The 19,693-nt window shown below is 40.2% G+C and overlaps 1 protein-coding gene across 2 annotated transcripts in view; it reads left to right on the top strand.

The window, feature by feature from the left end:
* ADGRD1 (adhesion G protein-coupled receptor D1) overlaps positions 1-19,693 on the top strand; it is a 162,062-nt gene that overhangs the window by 83,580 nt on the left and 58,789 nt on the right. For both annotated transcript variants that reach the window (XM_085321106.1, XM_085321109.1), the window contains 2 exons: positions 2,827-2,900; positions 4,779-4,902. In XM_085321106.1, the coding sequence (XP_085177232.1) occupies positions 2,827-2,900; positions 4,779-4,902 (198 nt within the window). The remainder of the gene's footprint in view (positions 1-2,826; positions 2,901-4,778; positions 4,903-19,693) is intronic.

Here is a 19,693-nt window from a genome sequence, read left to right as displayed (position 1 = left end):
TGAAGTCTAAGAAGGTGAGTGTTAGATGCAGTTACCATGAATGGCACTGCAAAACCTTATGAGGCCTACACTGTATGTGTTAAAATATGGAATATATTCTCTAAGGAGAAATAAATTGACAGACTCCTTGTATACACATTGTATATCTATTATTTTCCTGTGTGGATATGCACAAACATCTGGACAGCTCATAGTCCGGAGATTATATAGCCTCACTTGGTGTACCTCTTTATCTAATGAGTGACATCTGTGTTTAAAGACAGAGAAAAACAATAGTTTGTCCACCACCAGAGACATTTAATTGAGGGCAAAACATACATCTGGGTTTTATTTGTGTAAAAAGATACACAACCGAAGTACACATCTCATTCCAACCTGACCCTGAAGTGCCCTTTCCATTAGTGTATTAAGAATCGAGATTTATCTAGCACTGGCTTGCAGATAGGAAATGACAGTTATTGTATGATCTTAGCTGCTATTACAGCACATCTCTCTGTCTCTGTCTGTCTCTCTCAGCCACCGTGTGTCTGTCTGTCATACGGCTGAAGTAATTTGCCATACAAACTGATGGTGTGAATTCTTTCAGTCGCATTCTTCAGGAAAGCTGTAGACATGATGGACATAACATTATACAGCATGATGGGCAAACATTATGCTTGCTGCATGCCCTTGCTGCTGGTAAAACAAAATGAGCTCTGCTGGTGAAACTCCAGATCAACTGAGGTCACCGAAGGCAGTTTTCCAGTTGTGGGGTATGGATTATTAGTCTTCCGCAGTTTCTAAACTGATGATCTTCAGAAAGGTTCTGAGCAGCAAGAAGCAGGATTAAGCGAAGGAAGTAGTGTCTAAAAGGCAATTCATATTCCATTAGAAGTTTGCAATTTGGAAGGTGTGGAAAACCCCTGCTTTTGTTAAAAGATTAGGCTAGTGGCGGGGTCTCTCCGAAATGCACCTAGCAGGGAACCCACGAGTCAGATCTTAGCCTTGCAAAGGGCCATTAGGGAGCAGCTGGCGAGGAAGAAGGAATCCTCTCCGCTGATTAACGTAGCATGCTCGGGGTTATTACATCTCTGTCACCACAACCTGAAAGAAAGTGGCATGAGTGCATCGAGACTCTGAATGGATGATAACTACTGCTCACACCACAAAACAAGATCTAGCACTGCAAAAATTTGTCCAGAGTTGACACAATTAGTGCGCTGGGTAACTAATATTAATACTAATAGAGTTATTCATTTCTTTTTCATGGTACTCTGTTATCGGACCACGCTGCTTGAATTACAGACATGTACAATGTAGCTCTTCAACTGCCCAAAACACGATGGGGCCAGTTTGGTTTATGACCATCAGCAAGAGACAGAACACACAGTTTTCTCTTCCCCATCCAGTTACACTAGATTTTGGTCTCACATGCATCAGGTTACTGTTTACTTGCTCCACTCAGAAAAAGGCTAGAGGATCTGGCTAGAACCAAAGGAGAAATAAAGACCCTTAGCAGATAAGCAACAGTCTTATCTCTTCTTTAAGCTATGCTTCTGTAAGTACCTGACCTGCAATGTTAGCTGTTCCTAAGATGAAAGCTTGGGGAAAACAAGGTATCCAAGATCAGTCAAGGAGCTAGGAATTCTGTGCAAAGATGTTGCTCAAGCAGATAGAAAAATTCCATTTATGTTATCCAGAGATACGAGTTAAGAACAAATTAATAAATAGGCTTATCTACCACATAGCTACTTGAAGGGTGTAGAAATCCAATGTGAATATCCCGTGTTAGGCAGAAATGCTGTGTTATCATTAATAGGAAAGGAACTGTGCTATCTTGTACCTGATACTTCACTGTTGGACTTGTGGGAGAGGAGATAGAAAAATTGCATCAGAGACTTGTATTTGCTTGAGTTCCAGCATGGTGTCTAACATAAGTTTGTTTGTTTTTTCTCACTAAAACATTGAGAGACTTGGTTATCTTCTGGCTTGACAGTACTGACCTTGTGTTGTAATGATCTGAGGGCTGTTAATTCCTCAGTGATTTGTTTATGCTGAAGATCCTTGCAATTAAAAGAATAGCCTTAATGTGCAGTATAAAACAATGTAGACTTCCTTTTTTACATATATATTAAAAAGAGTAGAACAGATCTTGGAAATCCTTTGGTTTTCATGTCTGGTATATAACAAATTTTTACTTGTGCTTCTTTACTCCAATATCATACAAACTATTTTGTCATGAAACTGGTGTAACATAGTGAAGAATGAGGTGTCAAACCTTTCTGATTTGTGAAGATTGAGTTAGTGGCTAAATCTCTTTATGGAAGATAAAAATAAAGTCATCATAATGCCAAAGTCTGTTAAAATAAAATCTCGGGTTATGGCATTGGTCTTTCAGTCTGACTGTGTATTTAAAAATAATCACTACTCTGGAGAGAACATATTTGTTGGTGTTCTCAGTGTTTTTAATCCTAAAATATGGGACTTTTATTACCTGAAGAGGACAAAACCCAAAGAAGCCAAATGTATGCTGAAGAATAAGGTCCCAATCCTACAATAATTAACATACATATTTACATATACATACAGTAAGTAGTGCTGTTTATTCAAATGGGATGCAAATTTCTCTCAAAGTGTGTGTAAACTTAAGACTGAATACTAGCCTTTGCCTGTTTGGGGTTTGTGTTCAAACAATGAAGTTTGACAAATTTTGCTTTCCTTTATCATTTGCTAATCTAGAATCAATCTATTGAAGTTATCAGAATAAGAATTTAAACTAGTTAAATAGAAAGCAGATTTTTGTTCTTTTTATACTTTTCTTCAGGGTTTATCTTTTCTTTCTGGCAGACTCCTGAACAATACAGCCAAGCAGTAAATAAGAGCAACAAAGTTCATCTTTACTGTGCATTTCTGGACTACAGGTATGTTACATAATTTGAAGTTCTTTAACTTTGTTTAATCTGATTGCACACAGTTTGTGATCCTAGATGTTATCTATATTCTTCTCGTTCTCTTTGATCACAGGAATTGTTAAATTGTTAATGAAGCCACTGGGTTTTTAACAAATACAATTCATAGGCACCTTTTACAATAAACAGGGAGTTTTTATTCAATGACCCTTGATTGAGATATTGAAAAATTTTGGAATCAAAACCAAAATGCAGACTGATACTGATTACGCTTGCGATGGTTTGTGAATATGTCCATTTGGGCAGATGACTGGATGTTTTAAATTGGCATACTTCCAGCAGAGCAGATCCTCTTTTCCCTGGATCTATGCCTGATTCACAATAAAATACAGGAGCATTTCAGAGTATTTCAGAACTGTGAGTTTTTGTCAATGCATGCAGTGAAGTAAAGTTACATCCCTGAATGCAGAACAGAATAAAAGGTAAATAAATATGACCCTAAATTTCACTGAGAAAAAGGAATTATGCAAAAAAAGTAGCTATTTTTTCAACTGTGAATATATTTCATGTGTTCTTGATTCCAAGCATGCTGCTGTTACTAAGTTAATTGAGAAAGAATACAAATAGTGAATTTTGAATTTCATGAGGATTAACAATTTTTGAGCCGTAATGGCATAAGCTTAATTGATGTAGAAGTGGCTTGCAATGCTGTGATCCCTGCTATCCAGCATGCACATGGGAAGGTCAGTATAATTGTTATACTGAAGTTTTGTTTCAAGTATGTTGAACTATCCCAGCTGCCAGAAGTTACTGGTTGTTATGGTTACTCACAGATTATGGATAAATTAGAAACAGATTTTACTGAATCAAATTAATGTGATTGGGACATTGTTCCCATATCATGTTCCACTGGGGATTGAGCCTTTGAGGCGCTGCCTCAGGATGGAAACTGTAATATGAAATCTATCCTTCCAAACGAGTTTTATTTGTGTCAGGATGCTCTTATTCCCTGTTGCGTGGTAGTTAAAGAATAATTGGTTTCTGACCAATTACTCTCTTTGGGAACTGAAGGAGGTCCCAGAAGACAGGAAAAGGGTGAAGTAATACCTACCTTTAAAGACTCAGAAAATTACAGATCTTGCATCTAGCTTCAGGACCAAGAATAATATTGAAAGCAATAAACAGTCAGTTGAGAAGCAGTCAGTGGACAACCCTGGTACCGGAGCCCGCAGAGCCCTCACACAAGCCTGAGCATGCCTTCCACATCCCTGCGCTGCTGCAGGACTCACGGTTGGGCTGTCTTCGTGCAGTGGCTTCCAGGTAACCCAAATCGCTGGCTTGGCGAAGAAGCAAGCCAGTGAGGGTCACATCACTGTACAGTCCTAGGATCAGGCCACATGGCCAATCCAGCCATATCCTCAGTGGAGCAGGAGCTGCTCTCTGCTGCCCCTGAGGACGAAGCGACAAAAAACAATTGATGTAGAATCTAGTCATTAGAAATCACGCTCAGTCTAAATTACTCATTTTGACAAGCAAGTGGGACAGTGAATAAGGGAGTGACGATATGATATGCTTTAGCTCTTGCAAGATTGTTGACTTGTCTGATACAATATTTTCATAGACAGTTCTCAAAATATAGAAAAATGGGGCTAGGTGAAATACCATAAATGGGTTGCACTTCACAGGAGTCTGATCTGGGCCCTGTTCCACTCAATATTTACCTTAACTACTTTCATGACAGAACTGAGAATATACTAACATTGTTGTGGATCTATCAACCTGAGAAGATTTCAAGCCTTTATATCGCCTCTATAATACAATGCATGTCAAATTAACCTAAATAAAACTTACTTTGATGGAGTTTACGTTCCATTTTTGTGTGCTTTGCAGCAATGGAACTGGTGTTTGGTCTAATGAAGGCTGTGTGCGTGAGAGTGGGGACCTCAACTACTCCGTGTGTCTTTGTAACCACCTCACTAACTTCGCCATTCTGATGCAAGTAGTGCCTATAAAGGTGAGACTAAGAAAGTGAGTGAATTTGTATGTTCAAAACTAAGCATAAATATATCAGCATTTGCATCCACAAATTACATCAGCAAGTGATTGAAATTGAGCTCATTTTTACCCAACTCAAATTTACCCCGTGTCTTGCTTTCTGGGATGTTGTTTTAATATTTCTTGACTATGCATTCTAAAACTTTTGTGAATTGAAATGGAGCATGAAATGAAACACATCTGTGGTAGGTGGAAATCCTGAGGTGCTGGATTTTATTCTCACACTTTTGGCATGATTTCTTAAAGTACTGGGCAGGCAAAGCACTGGAAGACATGCTGTACAGATGATTCCTGAACAGAGGCAAGGCCAGAAGATGAACTAATAAGTACTTCCCCATTCTGTTTTTATGATTTTTTTTCATGACAGAGACAGCTGAGATGTGACTGTTCAAGGGTTTTGGTAACTAGATTCATGGAGTATGAACAACCCAAATTTGAACTCTATCTGAAGCAAGCTCTGCTGCCAGCTGGTCCCTAACATGTGCTCTGCCAGTGAGGGGGAAACTCTGTAGCCCAGGTTTCCAAGTGCCTCCCTGCTGCTGTTTCTTCACCTAACTGCCAAGCAGTAGCTTGTGCAGAAGAAATAACAGAAAGAAATCAAGGTTTTAGCATTGAGAGTGAGCCCCTCATCTATGGTTTCTCTTTGCTTAGTGCCTTTGTCCAAAGAGTTAACAAACAAGTCTCCTTTCAGGATGAATGTGCAGCTTCCCTTGCTAACCCCGAGCCTTGTGCTTGCTAGTCACGCTGATCAGTGGTTTCAGATGAAGTTATCTGATGGCAAATCTGTTGCGCTCTTCACCAGCTTTTTCTTCTCTTCACAATACCTTGTGATAGCTTGAGATTTCCTGAGGTGGAGCAGTGTCAGCTCCTTGCAGGTGTAGGGCTGGTCTGAGTCTGCTCAAGGATCTCCTTCCCAAAACTCAGCAACAGGTAATGCCAACCTCATACTGGATCTTAGCAGGCAAACAGCGCTCCCTAAACGCTAGGAATAAGGTTTTACTGCTTTCTTTGTGTGTGTTTCTATTGGGAGACTTCTATGGAGGTAGTGCTTAGGCCCTGCTCTGGACAATGCCCTAGGTTAATAAAGAACAGAATAAAAAATAATTTACAAATCATCCATTTAAAGAAATTCATACTCATTGTCGATGAAATTTATTTTCTTTGGCATATTCTCAGCATTCTATAGACACCACAGTAATAATCTAAATTAACAATCTGAGAAAGAGGTTTGCCAAGGCATAGCCTTGATACCAATTTTCTTCTTGCAGCCATCAGCCTTCAGCTTTCTGGAGTCCTCATGTCATGTTCATTACTGCGTGTTACTAGCAGTTCTGGTGTCCTCTATGATACAGCTAAAGGGTTTTTACCAGTTCTGTTAATGTGGCTGCATTGACTAGGAGACCATATCTCAGGCTCCCGTTTATTGTTTTGAATGATAAATTTGTTTCTTGTTTAATCCTAGATACATGGTGAAAACTCAGTGTAACGCCACTGAAGTCAGGGTCACAATTCAGAACAGCATGATCATTATATTTCAGTGACTGCTATCCAAAGAGCTTGCTTAATACGCAGAGCCCTTTTGTATTAGCCTATTCATTTGTAAATGGAAGGTAGCTTGCTTAGGTCACCCAGTTTTTATCTAATAATTAGTATTACTTGTAAATCCCCAGCTGGTTTCTAAGTATGATTTCTCTAGGAACTCTTTGTACTCATAATAAAGCACAGCTTTGCCTGAAGAGCTTTCCATCTAGTGAGACAAAAGTAGAACAGGACAAAAGCATTATTATTAACTCAATTTTGAAGAGTAGTATACAGAGATTTAGTGATTTATCCAAGATTACACATGGAGTTCACCACTTAAATGCTAGAGTAAGATTAGTAAATTCCCCAGTGGCAAACAGTTCTCAAAACTCTAACTTTCAAATAAACAGATTTGTGATTGTTATGATTAATGAGATGCTGGAATAAGTTTTAATATTACACAATATTAGCAATTGGAGATCAAATACATTTTATAACAAAGTGTTTGGAGTCAAATAAACTTTCTTAAAGAGAGCTGAAAGGCATAAATAAGAAAAATTGGAAGCACGAATACATGGTCCTGTTCCTCAGAGTTATTTAATAGTCCTATGTTCAGTATTTGCTTCCTTCTTATCTTTCTGTTCTAAAATATTTCCATCAGACAAAGTTTGCATGGAATACTTTTGCACTCCTTTTCTCTTTATTTATGATAAAAAAAAAAGTACTGCTGAGATGTTAAATGCGTGTGTGAGATGCACAGACCTAGTCACTCTGATGCATAGAAAACTTCCCTATGTGCCAAAGTCTGTCCTTAATATTTTCCTTTTTAAAGCAACACTTTCTGTTGTATTTTTAATGCCTAAAAACCCAGTTCTCAACAACAAGAAGGGAATCAATAGAATTTTTGGCAGGAAAAATGAAATAATTGCCTTACAGTTTTATTTCCAGTATAGAATCCATATGTTCCTAGTGCAAATCATGATAACCTGAAATGGTTGTTGCAGATTTCAATGGAAAATTCTGCAGCCAGGCCGAAAGTAATCATTCACTTCTAACTTCTCAAAGTTCAAAAACAATTCTTGATCTCTGGATTTAAAGCAAACCAGCAGCCTACAGAGTACACATTGCACCCAGAGAGTTCAGTTACATCATTCAGGCATGCACCTCCACTGGCAGAATTTATAAATGCTTGGAGAAACCCTGATTCACTGGTCAGCAGGGCAATGAGCCTGAACTATGTGCCAGCCTGGCTCCCATCACCTGCGCAAGCCTGATGTAAGGGAGGCTGCATTGAGGGGGGCCCCAAGGGGAGTCTTGGGTAATGCTGCCACTAACAAACCAGGCACAGAGGGATGTCATACCTCGAATTTGCCTTAATACAAGAAGTATTACAAGTTAAGAATACTTAACAAGAGTTCCTATGGTGGGCCAAGATGTCCCCTTTGAACTGACAGTTTTGGGGTACTAATCTTTTTAATCAGTGGAAAAAAAAACAGGTTTCTACATTGTCTAATTGGTATGAAGTTGGGATTTGGGCAAAGATGAGCCCCATAGCTTTTGAGCTACAAGCAGACTATGCTCAGATGTAAATTCCTAAAGCATTTGCTAAGTATTTGTTTTGCATGTCTAAGTAATAGAGCCTAATCAATCAACTGGACAATTGGAAATTTTTCTCTGGCATCCTCGGAAGCCTATTAAGTAAATGTTAGAATGTTGTGGATTTTAAACTCATATACATGCTTATTTGCATGTTCTGAAATTCATGAGCCAAAATTCAAAAATCCCCAATACATCTCCAGTTCGAATACCAGATTGTCAACATTTTACAAAATTTTTACAGTGATGCTGTCTTAGATCTTTAACTTTTCTATATTGTATTTTTCTTTTCATGAATGAAATTTCACAGATAATACTACATGTGAAAAATAGAGGGTAGGAGTATGCATCTGTCCACATTTGAACAGTTCTACTTAGATAGCTATTATACATTTGTGGTCATATAAATAGAAGTGGATTAATTTTCCACGTGAACAGTATTTTTGGTAGAACATTTATTTTTTGACTGTGTTCTCTCTCTCTCTCTCTTTTTTTTTCTTTTTACAAAAAGAGTTGCTTTTCATGGAAAATGTTACTAACTTATTGGAAATGGAACGTCTAAAAATTGGAGCGCTTTTAATCAAAAGCTGTATTTTGATTCACAGAGGTGATTTCATTCTTCATGGGAATTGTACTTTCGGTGTCTTGTGTTTCCATTCTCTTCCTAAGGAAGGTATCATTTCCCTCTCTCTCCATCTTACAGATAAGAGCAGCTGTCAGGATAAAGCGAACAGGCAGACTTCCTCTCCCAGGGTACCGTGACAGCTATTAACATAATGCACCAGTTGGCTTAACAACAAAAACAGGCAAAAAGTTCTACCAGAGCTTGCAGAAAGGCAGGCAGATGTGTAGAAAGCATTAAACAAAAGCGGGGGAAGGAACATGGGTGATTCAGAAGATACGTGATGCAAACCAGCATGTATATACTTAGCTTCAGACCTGGCAAAACATGAGTGGGAAAACAGAAATGATGGGGAAATCCCTAAGCGCTGGAGGCCAGTTCGGCGTGATAGGCGGTCTGACTTTCACCGCTCCTCCTCGTGAAAGCGAAAGCTTTCCGTTAATGATGCGTTGCAGGTATTTCAAGAGACGGTGGCTGCTCGCAGTCGGAGAGTGTGACATACTCTCTGAGTCCAGGCACCGCCAAGGTATCTGTAAGCAAGGAACACTGAAAAGAAGTGACAGTCCCCAGAAGTAACCTGCCACATAAATACTTCTGGCAAGCATTTCTAATCATCAGAGAGCTGAGCTCGTACGTTTTGTCAAAGACGGTGACTTTTTCTTCCAAGTTATGCTAAATTTGAGCTGGAAATGGAATCAGCTTTGCAAGAATAAGTGAGTATTGCAAACAGTATTGAAAGTTCACGTTCTTTCCCGTGTGTGTGTGTGTGTGGAGGTTGGAGTAGGTGCAAAAGGATGTTTCTGAGCTGAAGACAAAGAGCTGCCTGGAGGGGCAATATCTTCTAACGGTCCCATTTCCCCACCGTGATTTCATTGTTACTGTCCGTTAAAAATGATTGTTTTATTTAAAATTTATATTAAAAGGAAAAAAAGGAAAAGATCCCTTTTTTTTCCCCCCTCAAGGTACATAGCTGACATTTTAGATTTCAACAAAATAGTAGAAAGAAAAAGACTCTCTGTTCATGCAAGCCATAAAAGCATTTTAGGGTTATTCTCAGCCTTGAGAGCACATGCTTTATTCTCGGTCCCATATCCTCAGTACAGACTCATATTTTCTTAGTATATAAATGCTTTTAAATTACATGTTTCGTTGTGATGTCCCACCCATACTTAGAATGACTCTCTTTGGTTATCTTCTTCTCTTTGTCCCCTCATGTGGTCAAGTCTGCCTTTTTTTCACTTGTATAAAAATAGCATAATCCAAACACTGTCAGCTTCGATGCACTTTGAACTGCTGTAATATCTCTCTTCCCGATAGTACTGGTCCAGATCATTTTCACATCTCCACCAATATCCAGCACAGAGAGATCTCCCTCTCTATATATATATATCTACGTAGTTTGCGTGTTTCTCATGAACAAAAATGACTTCTTATATCCTCAAGATTCTTTATCATTGCAATTTCATAAAAAGGTAGAGATCTCTGTTAATATTTATGCATCGGGCTTGGGGAGGAATTAAAATGCCACCTATGGAATTTATTTTGCTTTAGTGAGCCATTTATAGGAACAAGATTGTCGGATATTTGGCATATGATAATGCTTTCTCTTAAAAACTTGAAATATTGTTAGAGGAAGAATGCTGGCAAATTGTTAGACTTTTATGTGCAGACTGTCTGGTGGGCCTAATTTTCAGCGAGAATAGAAACACAAGAAGGCTGAAAGGAACAAGCTGTGAGTTCTTGATTTTTCTGCTCCATCTTTACTCAGAATAGGTTAGAATAGTTTAGCTGCTATTCTACTATATGCCAGCTGTAAGTAGTTCCTAGAGAGAGAAGGCTATCTACTGAGATAGAAGAGCATTTTTATTCCAATATTTCAGAAAAGGAAGTTGAAAGAGAGAGATCAAGAAGGAAAATATAAATTCTGGAAGTTTAACTTAAGTATGACAAAACGAACGTACATCCCTGCGCACCGCACAGCAGTTGGTTGCAGAAGGAGTTCTGTGAATGCTAATGTGAATTAGCTAAAACGGAGCTTGAATTACAAGTGTAGTTGAACACTACTCCAGATTCATTTCAGCAACAGCTTGAACACACTAACGTCACACTGATTGCGAAAGAAGAGTATTAACAATACCGCTGATTAGCTTGATGGCAGAATATGCAGTTTAGCTGCTTTAATTGATGCAGGGGATTAACAGTCGTAACAAGTTTATTTCAGGAATGAAATAACAATGTTGGAAAAACTTACAGCCATGTGGTGCTCAGATGTTAGACTGGCACCGACCTGCTACCCCGCAGATGAATTGGCCCACGTGGAACGCCAAAATTATTTGTGTCTTTTCACTCGGCTGTTATGTCTGTGTCATGGCTGGCTCAAATTCGGGTTTGCTTGCTGAGACTCATTTATCATGTGGGTTTTAACTTGAGAAATAATAACATTTGCTTGGAGTTTTGGAGATTAGTGATTATCAACTGATTTAATTAATTAAATAAATCCAAGGTAAAATACTACCAAAGATGAACAGAAGGGAGTTCTTTAAGGCAGACATTCAGCCCTTGATTACCTTCGTGAGGTTGCATGGGTGTAATTAAGGTCAGAACACGATTAGAATTTGGAACTTGTTTGGGACGTCTTTTCACAACTCCAATCAAGTTACTAAGATTGGGAATTTTATAAACACACCACAGCTCCCACCCACCTCCCCGTTTGTGTCAGCGGGACATTTTGAGTAGCTGTGCAGGTATTAACTTATCTAGCTACCCTTCCTCTGGGAAATTCATTACGCTGATCAAGCTCCTATTTCTGCAGGGGAAACTGAGGCAGATGCAAAACAGTCCCGTGCAGAAGTCATTGCCGAAGCGGCAATCCTCTCAAGGATTCTTGTCTGTCTTTCTCCTTGCTTGAGCCACAGAATTATACTGCTTTTGCCTCACCCAGTGCTCGCTGGAGGCAGAACGCACCCACAAAGCCAGCTGCCCTGCAATGTTTTAATTAGGAAGACAATGGTGTATTAATACGGCTGTGGAAGGAAAAACGAACAATCCATTGAGTTTGATGCGTTTGCGCTTCTGGAGCAAGCACAAATGCAGGGCACCCAGGCTGACATGCTCCTCGTGGCAGTTTTCTTGAAGTAATACAGCAGTGCTGTAGCAGTACTGGCCTCCGTTTGCAGCAGGTTTGAACCCTGCGTAGTAACAGCTGAGGATGGGAGACAAGTTCCCTTACGTGTGCCTCCTCCGCATCCCCCCCGGCGCAAACCCTAGGGAGACCTCAGCCTCCACCGCAGCCTTCGCAGTGGTACCAGGGCTTCCAGCCGCAGGGGAAATAGTGGAGAGGGAATGTAATTGTGCGTGAATCTCCCTAACGTGTTTGTTAAATGAAAATGCGAGAGATGAGAAAGGTGTTTCTCTGGAGCAGTCAAATGGCTATCACAAGGTGCTTCCTAGATAGCAGGAATCAAAATCAACACAGTAAGCCGCATTCCAGCAGCACTCCAAAGAAAATTCAGACGCTATTATTTTGTCTTGGGCAGCTTTACTTCCTCTCAGCAGGCAGTGGGGCTCTATGCTACTGCCAGAAAACATGCCAGCCATCTGGCAGTTTTTATTTCTACAGCGATCCAACAGCTACAAAGCATGCCAGGCTATGTGTACCACCTGCCACATAAATGTCATTTCAGCAAAAGCATGGTGGACACCTGGGGACCCAGAGTTCAAACATCTTTTTAAAGGGGAAATCATTCCCCTCAGCAAAACTGAGCTTGGAGCTTGGGTTTTCCGTATTCCCCCAACCTTTCCTTATTCTCCCAGTGATTAATGCAAGACACAATGGTAATATTTATGGTTCCTAGACCATTCGCTTAAGTTGTTTTTTTCCTGCAGGGCTTTGCTCTTTCCATCTCTTCCCACTGTGAGGTTTTAAAAATGACTACTGTAAAGTTCACATGTGGATGGACATTTCCAGCAAAGTGCTTATGAAAACTGGCTGGAGCAGAACCGCTTTGTCATTTTATCATCCTCAGGAGTCTGGCATTTTCATGAAGCTGCCCCGTATCAGAGGCCAGAGCAGTGGCCGCAGCCCATGTGCTTCTCCCATTGAGGTGATGGCCCGTGGTGGCCCATGAGCAGATCCACTGGCCCGTCCCACTCCCTGTGCCCAGGGCTTCCTGCCTGTTCTCACTCTTATGGGAACTTGGCACTTCATGATGCTCTAAAAACAGAGCAAGAATCAGGGTTTATCTGTAAGCAATCCAAGCTGAGGGGTGTTAGGCTATCTGCTTAAATTGTAAGCAGCTCAGGTGATCTTCTAATAATGCAGGATCTAGTACTGCAGCATCATGGTTCAGGGCTATGGCTCATAAAAGCTAGTACAAGAGAAAAAATGAAAATGAATACTACCCTACTCTGTCTCCCCACCAATAAATTACTCCCAACCAATGGACTGGGCTGAATGTTTCAGGCTCTAATCCAGCAAAATGTTTAAACCTGCATAAGCAGTCCCACAGAAGTCAGGTCTAAGTGGTCTTGAACTGAAACCCACAGTGATTTAGACTAGCATATAGCCATGGTGATCATGGGCAGCATACTACGAGCTGCTGCTTTGCCAAGACCACAGTTCTCTATCTGTGCGTGCTATCAAAATATTTATATTTTGTATTCCTCCATTTTTAATTATTAAATTGCTATGGGCATAACAGACTGTGTATAAATTACGTAATAAATTTTTCTTTGCACGATTGCTTGAATATGAAAAATATAAAGGAACATTAAATAAGGCACACCCAAATCCATCTATTAGATAAATATGGTAGATGCGGATCATCTTTCTTGGGTGGATTTAGCTTAACATCTTTCTGTAGCTCTTATTTTGATCACTGGTAACCATGAAAAATTGCTTGGCTGCTGGCTCAAAAGTAATGGTGTTACACAATCTGTAGTAGAAATTGTTAGATTTTTAGACTTCTGCAACCAGAAGTGACTCCTTTTCATTGTGTTTGTAGCTCTTGTTCCATAATTCAGAAAGGAGGCTCAATCACTACGGTTCAAACTGCCCCTCAGTAGGCTGAGACCAGAGAAGCATTTAAAAAGGGAAAAATATTTTAAAAATTACTGATTTTGCTCTTAGAGCTACAGAAACAACCCATAGTATCTTTAGAGATCCCAGGATTTTGAAGAGGCTTCGGGTTTTAGTTGTGAAGCTCTCTTTACCAAAGAAAAGATGGTATACTGTCCTCTTTGGGGCAATATGTATGTGTTTTTATTTTATTTTATTTTTCACCGGTATTACCTGAGTTTGGCAGCAAGTTTTCACAACATATGGCTGACTGAGAAAGATCAAAGTGCATCTATTCGTGCTATAAAGGCTGTTTTGAAAATGTCCTAGCAGTCCTGTGCTTGAAGGTCAACAGTCCTGGCTTCAAAAAAATGGAGCATAGGTGTGTAATTCAAAAGTCTGGAACATGATTTCCCTAGCTCAGATATTGCAGTTCTTAATCAATTATTGCACTCAGACCATTAAAATAGCAGTCTGAAATGATAGCCTTTTTCTGCAACTTTTCAGCCAGCTGTGGTTCAGATTATGTACTCTAACGGGACAACGAAATGGAAATAACGTGGCATTCTCCTATTTCTGCTCTTTTGTAATTTTAATATAATTACTTTTCTCAGCATGCTTTTCATTGTTGGGAACATTAAAAGACTAAAGCCTTAGTCCAGTAATTTTTCTTTCATGTTGCATATTTAAAAATTGGATAGGCAATGCAATTTTTTGATCCTTGTTTATTACCACTGACAGTTTATTTAACTGAAGAGATCTCTACAGACAGTTTAGACAGCTCTCACCCATCAAATGAACAGAGATAAATCAGCTCATATGTTTATTCTAGGATAGCTTTGTAAACTTTCTTCTTTGCTCTTTCTCACTCTTTCCACTTCTCCCTCCATTTTATTGCAGAGAATGTTGCTCCTATAGGACGAAAACAAGTTGTGATCTGAAAATGGCAATATCTCACTGGTGTGTTCACAGTATGGTTTTGCATCATATTCCTTGGCCTTCACTACCTCCTTGCTCATCTTTCCTGAAAACTGAACACTGATTTTGACTTTTGACTTGCAAGCAGTATTCATTCCTCTGCTATTCCCTCTCTGCGCCAGTGCAGCTCTGTTGGATTTGATGGGAGGAAATGGGGCTTTCTGGTTCTGTCCTTAATGCCACAGAACTGCAAGAAAAAAGCTGGGCTAATACTGCAGAATACCAAACCCCTCATATGCCTTAGAGAATTATTCAGCAATTACTGAATTTCACTCAGCATAGGAGTAAGAAAAGTAATCTTTTTTGTTTTTTCTTTTTTTTTTTGAAAAAGCACAAATAACTAAGAGCGCTATAACATTCAAAAGAGTTCCATTTAAGGAGTATTAAATAAAATATTTTTTAATCAGAATACTTAACAAAGTAACATAGGCTTCCTTTTGGCAATGAAAATGGAAGCACTGAGCATTTCGCCAGTTAAATCTTCCTGCTCACTAAAGAGCTACCCCATACAGTATAAAAATATTATGATACCGCACCTTTATCCTCCACTATCTCTGTTGAGTATCATTAAATTTAGTCATTAAGTCTGTCTCCCGCGTTGACCTTTTATGCCCTTTCCCCCCACGTTGGTGTAGGGGAGATTCAGGGCTGGGGACCTGGAGACTGCAGCCAGCCTGCAGCCCTGAGCACGGATGGATTTTTCTGAATCAAAGCCCAAGCCGGGCCTAAGAGAATTAGATATAGTCGTTTTCATTGAATTTTCCTGGGAGCTGGGTACTTAATTATCCTCAGCTACTTTGAAAATTGCAGTCTCAGAGTGTGGAAGGGACCATGGTTTCTCTGCCTGCTAGACCCACATGGGGTTTCTTCTCCTCGTGGCCTCTTCTGATGGACTTCTTTGATTTGTCTGTTAATTGGAAAATAGGACAAGTCTTCTCCTGCTGGAACAGAAAGTACAGAACCTGGTGTGTAAAGTCTTAGGCATCTGGGCAAAAGTAGCTCCTTCAGTTTAATGGAGGATAATTTGTTTTAATACCTTTAACATATTTATCAGAGAACGCTGCAAGCATTAGGCCTGAAATGAAGGCAGGAAAACACTCCACTTTGTGCTACAAAAAAAGAGATACGAGGAAGGACTTAGAAATATCTGCTTTTCTGATGCCAAGACTTTATTACATTTTGGTCCCACTTCACAGCTTGACTCCTTCCTCCCTGCCATGCTTCCTTTCAGGCTTCATTTGAACTGAAACCTTACTGTGTGAAAAGTGTGGTGAGCAGTTTACCTACTGTTTGAGGACATTTTGCCCAGAATGATTTTAAAAGACTACATGGGCTTTTAAAGATACTAATTAATACCTTGGCAGAGATATTTGGAGAATTTTAAATTTTTCATGTCACAGTGAAAAGTTTTAAATAAGCAGCCACCAAGCTGGGCTGGCTTGAGGAAATGGTTCCTTTAATGCGTGAAAAGCTCGCTTTTAGCACTTATTGCTGATCAGTAGGAGATGTGGAGTTAATAAGGAATGGGAATCCAAAAGCAGTTCTCCTGGAAATGGCTGATAAAGATGATTGCGCTGCAAAGTGTGATTCTCGGGGCCTTTTTTTTTCTCTAGACTTGTGGTATCTGATGCACTGTGGCTGGAGAAAAGCAGTCTCTGAATCAAGGTAGACCTTTTTCTGTGAGTGCAGAGCCATTAGGTGCAGCAGCTCGGCCCCACCAGAACCGTACTTGTGGGCTCGGTGAGAAAATGAACCTCCTGAACTAAACACAGATGTTAATTTGAAAGGAACCATAATGTTATGTACATAACAAAGTGCTTGGCAAGCTGAAGGAAAACAGCAATTTGTATTGTTATTATTATTTAATATATAAATAAAGGCCTCACTGGACTGAAATTGAATTTCAGCAGCCTTTCTGGAGGCAATTAAAACCATTAGCTTCATCAGCCAAGGCCAGTGTTTTAGTGTCTCTGAAACACTCAGGCTGCCAAAGTTAATTATTCACCCTTTTCTTAATTTGATTCAGATTGAATTTAAAGGTGCAGCTTCAGTAGGGTTGACTGAGCCTTAGTTTTTCATCTCTGTCTCTCCTCCCTGCAAGAAATGTTTCATAAGAACTTGTTTCACCCTTTTGTAGGAGGGTTTTAGAGTCGATTTCAGCCTGGGACAACGGCTGATCATCTCACGGGAGCGTGGTAGCTCGTGCTTTTTGAAGCTGTTACTCAGTACACAAACACTTTCAGGATCAGATACGACCACCCTTGCTTCAGGTATTCGAACTCAGCTCTTCCTCTGATACGCTGCCTCTAAAGCTAGACACGGTGGAATATTTTGCAGTACGTAACAACGACAACAAAAAAATGGGTTTAATATTTCCCCAAAATGTCATTTCCTCTGGACGAGGCCCAAAACACCTGCTCTGCAAAGGAGAAGAGATGGGCTCCACCGACTGAGAGAGAAACGAGGCGGAAAGGAGCAGGAGCGCAGTTTTCGTGCGAACCAGGGGGGCACCTGGACAGCCGCGGAGCAGCGCCCCGACGCTCCAGCCTGACCTGTCGCTATTGCGTGTTCCTGCAGCCCGTTCAGCTTCCGGATGGACTGCTGTGTCGTGTGATACATGTGGTTGCCAGTTAGTGTTATGTAACTGAGCAGGTTTCCGGAACGAGCTCCGTATCAGTTTTTTTCATATATAGCCTACTGCAAGCCTTGCAGTCACAACTGACCTTTTCCAGGCGCTCCAGACGTGAAAAGTACCAGCCCATTATAATAATATATTTTCATTTTCCTGTGCAATGTTTTTAACTGCGGAGTTAGATGTCACTCATTTCTCATTATTAACAACATCATAAAGGAAAAATATTCATTTGGAGTCTGAACTGCAGGATCGTTTCTCAGGCCATCCGGTTGTGAGTTTCCAAAATTAAAATGTTGTGCAATGTGCTAACTTCTTTTATGAGTGAGAACTAGGATAAAACAATAGACTCTAATATTTCAGATGGACACAACTAATGAAACTGTCAGATTTTTGTCCATATTATTAATGATGGTTTCCAGGTTAAAAACTCACATGCAAAACAAAATGGGTGGGGGTTTTATCTGGAATATGAGCTGTTGTTTGACTTTTTGTCAAAATGGAAATTAAGAAACATTTGTCTGTTATAGTATTCACAATTACTGACACTCATGACTGCATGAGCCTGTTTCCTAGCATTTTGGTTTACTGCAGAGTAAGAGTAACCTAGACAGTCAAGGAAGCAAAGAGTAATTTTATGTGGATTAGGACAAATGTAAGAATCAGGCTCATGAGACTACATCACAGATGGCTCAGTGTTTTATTCGATACTCTTTAATACTATTTTCAGCACTAATAGCACTAGTGCCTGATTAGCGTTTTTGTCTTGGCTACAATACCATCCAGTTTTTTAATGAAATTACCTTCTTGTATTCGGTATCAGACCCTAAGACTGAAAGATTTGAACGAGACAACAGGAGGTAAGAAAGAAGAAACAAACTCCTCTCAGTGCTTTGGGATTTATAGAGCGCCGTTTCTAAACCAAGGTGCACATTGCTGTCCTAATCCAGACATTTCTAAGACACCTGCGTGCTTGTTACGGATCGTAGTGTGAGTAACAGGCTCGTGCCATCCAGCTGTGCGGCGACAGCTGCCTTGCGAGGAGTCAGTAGAGACTTGGTGTTTTAAATACTGGTTATCTTCTCTCTTTAGAAATGCGGGTCCAGGTCCTGGGAATGATCCCAGACCTTCTCATCATGTTGTGCCCTGCCCCTTACAACTCACGGCATCCATGGAAAGTAGCTGTTTTCTGCAGAGAGTGCTGCCACGACAGGGACCGCTGCCTCGCGCATCTCTAACCCCACCGTTCAAGGGCCGCAGTGGGTCCCCACGCTTTGCTTAGCAAGCAGCAACACCATTCAAAAATACCTAAAAGGCTTTCAGTCCCTAGCTTGATGCCATTTTCTGAAATGCGGACTATAACAAGGTCACTTTTGAAATTGTGAAAATTCAGGTCTGCTGGGGTCCACAATAAAAATAAAAGGATGGGGAAAGCGTGTCCAGCAGGGCAGCCTGGCTCGGGCAGGCCCGGACTGCCTCTGTCTAGCGTGTCATCCCGAGCGCGTGCTGCAAGGCTGCACTGCAGCCTTTACTTTTGGCGGGCCATTACCAGACTGATGCGGGTATTAATTTTAAAGCATAATTCCTAGAGCTGCGGAGTATTGTCAGATTTTGGTTGTGTTTAGAAGAGTCAAGAGTAATTTCCACTTTACAGATCTGAGGACCAAAGTAGGTTTTTTTAGGTTTGAATAAATTGCTTGCATTTTGTTGAGAAGTTATTTTTTTTTCTTTATGGTTTCCAGGTAATACAGCCTCCACTTGGGAGTGCTTGATTCATGTGCTGTCTTTTCTTGCAGGAGTTTCTGGAGGAAGACTGTAGTTAAAACCCATAGAAAGTACCTTCTTAGGTGCATGCTGGTAATGATAGAAATTAGTTAGAAGAGGATGTTTGTGTGATTATCTTCTCTTGCACGTGTTAGAAAAAAGTAAAGGCTTTGCTGTTACCCATTTCCAGTAGGTGGATCCCCTGTCTCTTCTGTACCTCTGGTATGCAATGGCAAGACCCTTCCTGCCCTTTGCAGATCTTATCTGCCTTCCGCAGTGCGAGCAGGCCAACACGCCACTGTGCCCTGCACTGAGCGTGGAGCTGCTGTGACCTCTGCAACGAGCCCTGTCTGGCTGCAGGTGCTGGGAGGGAAAGCAATCCGCAAATTGCTGAGAAATACTGATTCCATAGTGACTTTTTTTTCCCTTTTCTTTTTCTTTTCTTTTCTTTTCTTTTCTTTTCTTTTCTTTTCTTTTCTTTTTTCTTTTTCTTTTCTTTTCTTTTCTTTTCTTTTCTTTTCTTTTCTTTTCTTTTCTTTTCTTTTCTTTTCTTTTCTTTTCTTTTCTTTTCTTTTCTTTTC

This window comes from Rhea americana, unplaced genomic scaffold (genome assembly GCF_003343005.1).
Source record: "Rhea americana isolate MKP2758 unplaced genomic scaffold, rheAme1 scaffold_68, whole genome shotgun sequence".
In the NCBI taxonomy this organism is placed as follows: domain Eukaryota; kingdom Metazoa; phylum Chordata; class Aves; order Rheiformes; family Rheidae; genus Rhea; species Rhea americana.
Note: the sequence above shows the minus strand (reverse complement) of the source record. Positions and strands in the feature narration are given on the sequence as shown.